The sequence below is a fragment of the Scardinius erythrophthalmus genome (genome assembly GCF_964197995.2).
Source record: "Scardinius erythrophthalmus genome assembly, chromosome: 4".
Taxonomy (NCBI): Eukaryota; Metazoa; Chordata; class Actinopteri; order Cypriniformes; family Leuciscidae; genus Scardinius; species Scardinius erythrophthalmus.
This window is the reverse complement of record NC_138224.1, coordinates 37,553,769-37,563,780: the sequence shown is the minus strand read 5'-3', so window position 1 is coordinate 37,563,780 and position 10,012 is coordinate 37,553,769. Positions and strand designations below refer to the sequence as shown.

Here is a 10,012-nt window from a genome sequence, read left to right as displayed (position 1 = left end):
AGATATATAAGCTCAAAAATAAAAACAACAAATATTAAGAATATATTTATTTAATGTATAAAAATATTAATATTAATATTTTAATATTAATATACATAATTATTTGAATATATTATTGCAACTTTTAACCAATGGTCATGCTTAATTTCAAATCTAAGGATGATATCTCAAAAAATGATGCGTTTATGAAGCCTATATTTTTAGACCATTGTCAGGGGAGACTTTGGAAAAGTTTAAGATAAGGCTTATCAAATATTTTATTGCCCTGTTAACACCCATTTAACACCCATTTACACCCAAACACCCATTTACAGTCACAAAACAAACAAACAAAAAATATTCTTGGAATATTATGTGAATTCTTAAAAAAAAAATATAATGTATGGAATAGAAAGCTCCTGCAGCAAGTGCATCAGAGTACAAGTTACATGACACATTTTAATTTATTAATATTACACTTTTACTTAAAGCTCACCATCGAGTATTTATATCATATTCCGGTAATGAATTCTGAACAACAATAAACAGAACCGGTTCCATTATTTAAAACAAAATAAATAAACAAAATGTTGTTGATCCTCTATGGATTTCTTAAATTAGTCATCCTTTACACAGCAATATATTTAATCAATTTATCATTTGAATTGTGATGACATTTAATCATCTCATCTGGTTAGAATTTTCGAACACATTGATGTTCTTTAGCGGTCTGCTGATGCCAGGCCAATTCTTATAAAGACTTACAATTCCTGGAACAAAAGAAATGAAAGTAAAATTTTCCAAGCCTAGTTTTTTTTTTATAGGGAGGGGCAGCAGTTAGACGCTATAAAAACCGATGCTGAGGCTTTCTGCAGCTACAGATCAAGAGCAGATTCAAGGGGACACCGAAAACAGTAAGTCTTTTTCTTGTCATTTTATCTTACTTACGCAGAAGATAAACTTTTCCCATTCTACATTACTTTTTAATATGTAATGACACTCATCTTTGTTTTGACTTTGTTGAATTAAGGGATCAAATTAATATAAAACTAGGTGAAAACCTGGTCCAGGGCAGGCTAAGCCTGGCTAAGCCTGAGTTATTACATCATTCCTCTAACACTGACCATCAGGAACACAATGATATTACCACTGACACTCTCGCATACCATTTATTTTATTTCTTTATTAACCACTATGCGTCCAAAATTTAAATATACAGTATACATGAAAAATACTTAAACAAGGCTACAATCAGAGGTTAAATTGGGCCGGAGCACAGACACCCGCTCGTCAATGTCAAAATCAAAGCAAGCGGGATTTATGTTCACAGAAGCGCGAGCCGAGCGCGAATCCCAACGCAACGCTTCAGTTAACGATCATTCAGTGCGAGTTAACGATTATACAGTGCGAGATAAGATGCAACTAGCTAAACTAAACAGCTGTTTTTCGACAGAAGTTTTAAATGACCGACAGAAAAAATCAGTTTGATCAAAGACAGTGGAAACTATAAGCTCAATTTAACAACACAAGCACCCTATTAAATATATTGCCATTATTATTGTGTATATATACATTAAATGAACAGATTAGTCCAAAAATATTGATTAATTTAGGAAAGAAAAAGTAGCTGAACCTGATCTTTGATGCTCATACTAAATCCTGGTTCACACGGGACGATTTTAAAATTGTTGGCCAATTTTCAAAAAGGCGATGGTCAAAGAAATGGAGAGAACGTGAGCATGGACTGGTGCCGGCTGTTTTGATTTTGTTTCCCGGTGCTTCCTCGTCACCTCGCTTTCTGATTGGCTACACGCCACAGTCCACAGGCTGCGTGCTCGTTTGTCCCGGGGGACACCACACACGAGGAGAAATCGGGCCAAAAAAATCCAACATGTTGGATATCCCCAATTTGAGATCGGAGCGGTCCCGATGTCCTTCCGAGCAGACGAGAGCTGTCTTAACACACCACACACAGCAGGAATATCTGATCAGATTATTTTACGATAATCGGAGCATCCTTAAGATTGTCTGAAGGGGTGAATCGGGGCTAAAATCGGCCTAATTATCCTGCCGTGTGAACCAGGCTTAATTGCTCATATGCCTCTGGACACAGAATGATTGCATTGGCATTTGTTTCAAATGTAACATCTATGAAAAATAATCATTGAATCATTTCTTATTTAAGGACATTCCTGTTTCGAATATGTGATTGTGTAATGTCAACAATAACATTAAACATTCTGCATTTCCATTTTATAGTGTGGATCATTCATTGCGACATTTAAACTGATTATCATGTTTAAGAATCTGTAATCTGTTATCTGATAAAAATTGTAAAGTATTTCTCTTTGTTTGAATAACTAATTCCTACCTTACACATTAAAACTGGAAAAAGAGCCCCTTTGGTTTAAAAACACATTCACAAGTCATTTTACGGCGTGATTTTAAATGACCATTCACCGTAAATAAGGGCTCCCCCTCCCTATAAAAGCCAATTTAACCACAGGCTACAATGATAAATGAGACAATAAAGACCTACAAATGTGTTCCATTATATTGTACTTAACATGTTTTTATATATAAGTTTATATATATAAATATATGTTTTTATATATAAGATTTAATTAGATTGTTTTAAAGATTTATGAACACATTTCTTTCTGGTTTTGTTTGGCAGCTGTAGTACATTTTTAAGGTTAATAAAAGACAGATTAGAACGTTACAATCTAAAAAAAACCTTATTGAAGCAGAAGTTAAAATCACAAAATTAAAAACAAATAATTACAAAAGCACAATACCTATTTTAACTGGTAAGATAAATCTAAACTTAGTAATTGGCTTACAGTCATAGGCGTAATTTGCGGGTGGGACATGTCCCCACCACTTTTTCTTAGGGTCGATATTGTCCGCACCACTTTTTGAAACATTTCGAGGCACGGATGTAGGCTACATAATACAAATAAAACATCTCCAGTTAACTAGCAGAGCATTAATTTAGTTCGTTATTAATAAGTGACGATCTAGCGCCTAAATGTGTTGTTTTTGAAATCAAGTCGTTGCCGCTGCTATCAGTGTCACGGATACAGTGTTTTCTTGTGGCTCGCGCAGTCTTGACACGCACTTTAATCTATCACTTAACGCCGTTGTGGAGACTCTATTCATTCAAGTGAAATAATCACAAAACAAAACGAACACAAATGTGTCCCTGCTTGATTTATACTGTAACCACTGATGAACATATTACGTTTTGATGAGAAGAAAACAAACTCTACGAGTGCGGATTAGAACCCGTAACCTCTGACATGCTTGGCAAAAGTTCTAACCACCAAACCATTAGCCTACAGTATATATCACAAGCACACTTCGCGGATCTATGCATTTATCTACATGAAAATGCTTGGCACTAACAATATATTAGTAGATCTCATTAAAAGACAAATTAAACCCAGTGTAACGTTACTATTGAAATTGATTTTTTTTGACATCATAATGTTTTTTTTTTCTTCATAAAATTGTTATTGTACATATATCTTATTATGTACAATAATAACTCCCCCACACAAACACACACCCACCCACCCACTTTTTAAAACAATTACGCCACTGCCTACAGTAGCCTAGCCAAATGGACAGTTCCTTTAAAGACATATTTTCTCCCAATAATTATTCCTTATTTTTCCTTGGGTGATAATACCCACCAACACATAAACAACACATAATTCGAACAATAACCAATGAGTACATAATTAGACATTTTACATGTGGGGAAAAAAGGGGGAAAAAATAAAGAAATAATTATTAATAAAAATTAAACATTCACATATTTATATCAACCCCTTATAATGACACATAATTCCTAATGTTATTCAAGTAATATGATTTAAATATCAAATAATAACAACATTAAATAAGTAAATAAATAAAAAAAAAACAATTAACTTGAATTAAAAGGGAGGGAGGGTTATATAAAAAAGGTAATTCCTGAAATATAAATTCCTTTATTTTATAGAATATTCTATAGAGTTGCCCATATCTTTTCAAAATGTATACTTTTGCTTTTGTGTACTTTAGAAACTAAATCTAACCAATTATTTAAAACTGGGCATTCTTGCTTTCTCAAAAAAAAAAAAAAAAAATGTATTGCTGTCAACCCTTCAAGGTCCAAAGGGTTTATGTACATTTATGTTCCCTTTACATTTTCTTATAATGTCTTTATTTCAACTTTGAAGGGTTAAAGCTGTAATGCTCAGCATTCTAAATAAGTATAAAGGCGGGCATACACTGTGCGATTTTCGTCCGATTTTGAGCCGAATTCTGACTCGTGCGACTCTTTTTCAGGTCGGGCCGATTTTCAGCTTTGTCGTGCGTCGTTTGTCGTGCAGTGTTCGTGCAGTGTACAGGGGGAAAGAGAGGCGATTAACCTCTCACGACCGGCAATCGGATGGTCGGATGAATTTCAGGCATGTTTGAAATTTTGGTCGCTCCTCGTGACTATATCGCACAGTTGAAGCAGAGCTACGAACCGATTGCCCTAAACTCAGTGTTTTTTCCCTCACTGCGCATGCGCGAAAACAGTTTCATCTGCAGCAAAAAAAAAAAAAAAAAAAAAAAACGAAACAAGGGAGATCTTTAAGTTCAAATCTATTACTGTTGCTTACCTCCAGTTCGTGCTGCAAAATGGATTAACCATTACCCACTTCTTCCAAGCCACCTGCGATGTACACTTTGCCTCTTTTATTATTAAAAAAAATGTTTGGAAAGAAAGCTGTTTTTAATTTTCATTGATGAATTATTGCAGTGTTCGGAAATATTATAGACTGTTAATAATTAATTATATGTATATAATTCATTGTAATCGACCTAAATGTTTTAGACAATTTTTAATGAGGAGAAGTAAAGCTTCTATGTAGGCTAATATTTTATTATCCTCACAGTCACAGCGCGTTGGTTATGCGGTGATGCGCTATGAAATTGTTGCGTTTAATTTAATTATAATTAAATTATAATAGCCTATCAGTTTAATAATAAAATGAGCCTTCCCTAATAATAATAATAATACAATAATACTAGCCTACTAATAATTTAATATATAAATTGGAAATGTTAAATCTTCTTGATATTGATAGCTGATGCTTGTTTTGACAATATCTCTGGATAGGCTACATGATATCGTCCATAGGCGCAACCCGGCATGAGGATTTATCGTGCTGATTCGCGCATATTTCACACGTATAGTGTGAGCAGTCAAGTCGCAGCTCGACGTTCGGACCGTACAGTGTGAGCACATAAATCCTGAGCTTTGGCTTTACATCGCATGCGATCTACTCGTTCAGTGTGAGTAGGTTCCTTGCTGAAATCGCACAGACATCGCACAGTGTATGCTCGCCTTAACTCCGCTTTATAAAATAGCATAGGTCCTATACCCAAAGCTAAAAATATATGAGAGCAATGAGCTATAAGTTCACCGCAACTTATCCAACATCCTAAATATAAATGATTATAGTTAGAAGATATTTCTGGTGTTATAAAATGTATATTTTAATCAGAATTATTTCGCTCCTATTTGCCACGCATGCGTGCAGCAGCACTCATTCAATGTGAAGTTTAGCAGCAAAATGGAAATATTTGTATGACTTTCTAACATTTACAGATGGAGAATATACCTGTGAAACTTGCATTTTGCACTGAGGAAAACACCATGTCTCAAACGCATAAAACAGCACAAAATATACACTGTTTGATGATGGATCGATTTGATCTATGATGACCAATAGGACTGCTTAAGAAACCCATGCACACGCAATTATTCAGACTAGATAAACCTGGATCAAATTAGTGGGATTGCGTGAACTTCAATTACCTTTTTGAAACCGCTTTAGCCCCAACTTATTTGTAAGGTTAATTCAAGTAAGGTGTTGGACTTTAATCATGGCTTTTCTAAGCGTCCTTTATGGAACAACCCTCTGTTCTCCTCTGGATGGACCAAAAAATAAAAAAATAAAAAATAAAAATGGTGTGGTCATGATTCCAGGCTGCATCACAAGTCAGATTGTGGATTGATATAAGTAAGACTATTTCATCCAGTTCCTTCTGCTTAAAGACTGGGATATATCTCACCAGCATTTGATTGGGAAAGTCAGAGCTGGCATTGAATGATCTTTTTCCAGATCTTCTTGTGCTTGAATAGTTTAAAATCACATTAAAATGTGCACCAGGCATCAATAATTTTATGACAAGTATCCGATTCCAAACCTTAAATATCTAATTTCAGAATTTGATCCCTAGAGCAGAGAGAGCCCACAGGTTGAAAATTGAGAAAGTTAAGGTGTTCACAGGTCATTTTTTTGTTTTAGTTTAGTTTTTTAGTGCCAATAGGCACTATGCATTGGAAAACACAGGTTTGCTGCACTACTTTAAGGCTTATATTTTCAGTGTAGTCTTTCTAATTAATTTGTTTTTGGTAGTTTATACAAGGAAATACTCTACCTGTCAACTTTGCAATTATTCAATTATTAACAGGTGAAAGAATTTTTTATTATTTGAAATTTTAATGATATTGCGCAGGGTTGTAATTACCTTTTTCTTTAATCAGCAGAGGTGGGAAAAAGTCTTTAAAAAAACTATTAGACTGTGCCAGTCTGCTGTTAACAACAATTAAGAAACGTCAAGAGAAAACAGAAGCAGCGAAGCCATGGAAAAAGACCACAGCAATGGAAAGGTGTATTATAAAAATGTTGCATATATTATAAAAGACAACAGGAGCAAAGAAATAGAAGATAGAAGCAATGCAGACCTACCCATGTTTAAACTGCACCTGAAAGAAACATGGAAGAACAGTGATGGATTCTGCAGAAGAAACACATTTGGGAAAAGGACAGTAAAAGAGAACAAGACCATTATGATGATTGGAGCCACAGGTGCAGGAAAATCCACTCTAATTAACAGCATGATCAACTACATTCTGGGAGTGGAATGGGAAGATGACTTCAGGTTTGTGCTAGTAGATGAAGGGAAGCAGAAATCTCAGGCTGAAAGTCAGACTTCAGAGATAACAGCATATCAAATTAATCACAATAATGGTTTCCGGGTTCCATATTCTCTGACTATTGTGGACACACCAGGCTTCGGTGATACCAGAGGAATTTCACACGACCAGAAAATCACAAAGCAGATTCAGGAGTTCTTTTCTAATCCAGGAGGGATCGACTGCATTGATGCCGTGTGTTTTGTAGTACAGGCTTCACTTGCTCGTCTGACACACACACAGAAATACGTCTTTGACTCCATTCTTTCCATATTTGGGAAGGATATTGCTGAAAACATCCTTATGATGGTCACCTTTGCAGACGGGAAAAAACCTACTGTTCTCGAGGCCATCAAAGTGGCTGAGGTTCCCTGTTCTACCAATAAGTCTGGAGAGCCACTTCACTTCAAGTTCAACAATTCTGCTCTGTTTGCTACCAATAATGAATCTGCAGAGGATGAGGGGTCTGACGGTGAAAACTTTGACCAAATGTTCTGGAATCTGGGATTTTCAAGCATGAGAAAATTCTTCACATCCCTCAACACAATGAAAACCCAGAGCTTGTCTCTGACACGTGAGGTCCTGAAAGAGCGTCGACAGCTAGAAGTGCTTGTGGAAGGTCTCCAGCCCCAAATCAATGCTGGTCTGACAAAACTGGATGAAATCAAGAAGACAAGAGCTGCTCTGGACCAGTTCAAGGCTGAAATGGATGCAAACAAGGATTTTGAATATGAATTTGAAGTAACTGTCCCAAAACAGATTGCAAACACACCAGGCTCCTTTTTGACCAATTGCCAAACTTGTCACCATACATGTCATCTCACATGTGCTTATGCAAATGATAAAGATAAACATAAGTGCTGTGCCATGACAGATGGCATGTGTACGGTCTGTCCTGGAAAGTGTGCCTGGAACGTGCACTTTAATCAGAAATACAGATGGGATTATGTCAAAGAAAAGAGAACGGGAACCTCTCAGGATTTAAAACAGCGATATGTGGATGCCTGTGGACAGGTCATGTCAAAAGAAAAGATCTTTGAAGAGCTTGAAAAGGAACTCAAGAAAGTCCAGGATATTGTGACCAATCTGATTAAAGAATCTCAAAAGTCCTTGGAGCGTCTGCAGGTAATCGCTCTCAAACCCAATCCTTTGTCCACCCCGAACTACATTGATCTGATGATTGAGTCTGAGAAACAAGAAGCCAAGGATGGATTTCAAGATCGCATTCAGTCTTTAATGGAGGTCAGGAAGAATGCAGAGACCATCAGTAAGGTTTCCACAGGAGAAGTGCTTCCAGTACATTTGAAAACATACAAACCTGAAAGTAAAAAATCATCCTATGATTCATGGGTCATATTCACTAAAGGGATCAGTGAAGGGATCAGTGAAGGGATCAGTAAAGGGATCAGTAAAGGGATCAGTAAAGGGATCAGTAAAGCAAATAATTATTTGTTCAAGAAAAAGTAAGCTCTGCATTGAAGTAAAACTTTTAACCTTTTCTCTACAATTACTACAGCTATAAACAAAAAACATGTGGTTTTGTGGTAATATACATTTTTTATTATACTTAAAAATACTTAACCTTAAAAATAGTCTTCATCTTTATTTTTCATTTGATGTATAATACGTATCTGTATGATTCTAAAATCTAAAAAAAAAAACACAAAAAAACCCCACATTCAAATAGTTAGTTTTTTGCTATAAGATAGTCATGCAGCATTATCAGAGTTCCTCTGAAATGTAACCTCTAAGATATGTTAAGTCTTTTATTATTCCAAATCACTAAACAATGTTGAAAATGAAATGATTGGTGAAATGAAGCTGTGCAAAGCATGGAGGGTTTCCCCTCAGCTGTATTGTGAAATGGTTAATTATTCAAAGTTTTTTCCAATACGGTGCACACTAACAACATCTTGTGGTCAAAATGTGGAAAAGCTGATTTTGCAACCCAGATGACCCAGCCATTGCTTGATTTTCTTTGTCATGTAATCTTTTTCATGAAACCATAAAGGAAATAAAAAATTAGTCTATATAAAAGTTTTTCATGTGTCAGTGCTGATGCAGTACAATGTGTGAATAAATCACTCTGTGAATATCATTTTGTTAATTTGAATTTATGAAATAATTAATAAATGGGATTAATTGACTTTTACTGAAGCAATTTGTATGAATCAGCTTCAACACATAAACTCTTGCCTTAGTTCTAAACCTATGAGTTCATATACAGTATATATAAGAAGTGCTTGTGATCTGGGCAGTGAAAGTGCTTGTAAACTGGGGAGTAATCGGTGCAGGAGGAGTAGCGCGCCAAACTTTTAAAAATAAATTGTAAAGGCTATTGATGTACTAGTTAATGAAATATTGAATACCAACAGTTACACATTTTATCCCTACACTGTAAAAAAAAAAGGCATGATCAATAACTAATGGCAACTTATTTCCCATATTCAGGCTCAATTTTATTTGAAAAAAAAAAAAAGTTATATGAAATTAAACTAACTTAAATTAAGTTCAATATATTTATTTTGGCCCACCTAAATTAAATTTTCTTTCAACTCATTTTTTTTTTTTTTTTTGGTTCTAACTTTCCACGTATCAGTTTTTTTTATTTCTGGCCCAGCTCCAGCCCACACCACCAGTTTCCCTCAGCCTACATATTGCAAAGGTTCAGATTTGAAGGCCTAGATCCAGTAGCGGCTCGTGACAATAAATTCAGATAGGGCAGATTATGGGTCTTGCTGCTAGTTTATGTTAAACATTTTGTAAGCTTTGTATACTTGTAGCGCCCCCTACCTGTCTTTCTTGTAATTAAGTAGGACAGCGCTCCAGATTCAGTAATGATACGCCTACAGATGTAGAAGTTAGGCCCCTGACTGAATTAATTTTCCTGTAGAAAATTATAATAAAAATCTAGACTCAATTATGCTTAAACGGACTGGTATGAACTCTTTTGAAAGAATAAAACTCTTTGAAACTAACAAACTGTAAAGAATTTATTTTGTATAAAAT

General features: G+C 35.2%; 1 protein-coding gene across 1 annotated transcript; it reads left to right on the top strand.

Annotated features, from left to right (window-relative positions):
• Positions 1-868: 868 nt before the first annotated feature.
• LOC308689294 (uncharacterized protein) lies at positions 869-8,470 on the top strand (the record flags this gene model as incomplete). The annotated part of the gene is made up of 2 exons (XM_081362948.1): positions 869-893; positions 6,575-8,470. Exon 2 carries the CDS (start codon positions 6,671-6,673, stop codon positions 8,468-8,470), a length of 1,800 nt encoding a protein of 599 aa, XP_081219074.1. The 5' UTR covers positions 869-893; positions 6,575-6,670.
• Positions 8,471-10,012: the final 1,542 nt, after the last annotated feature.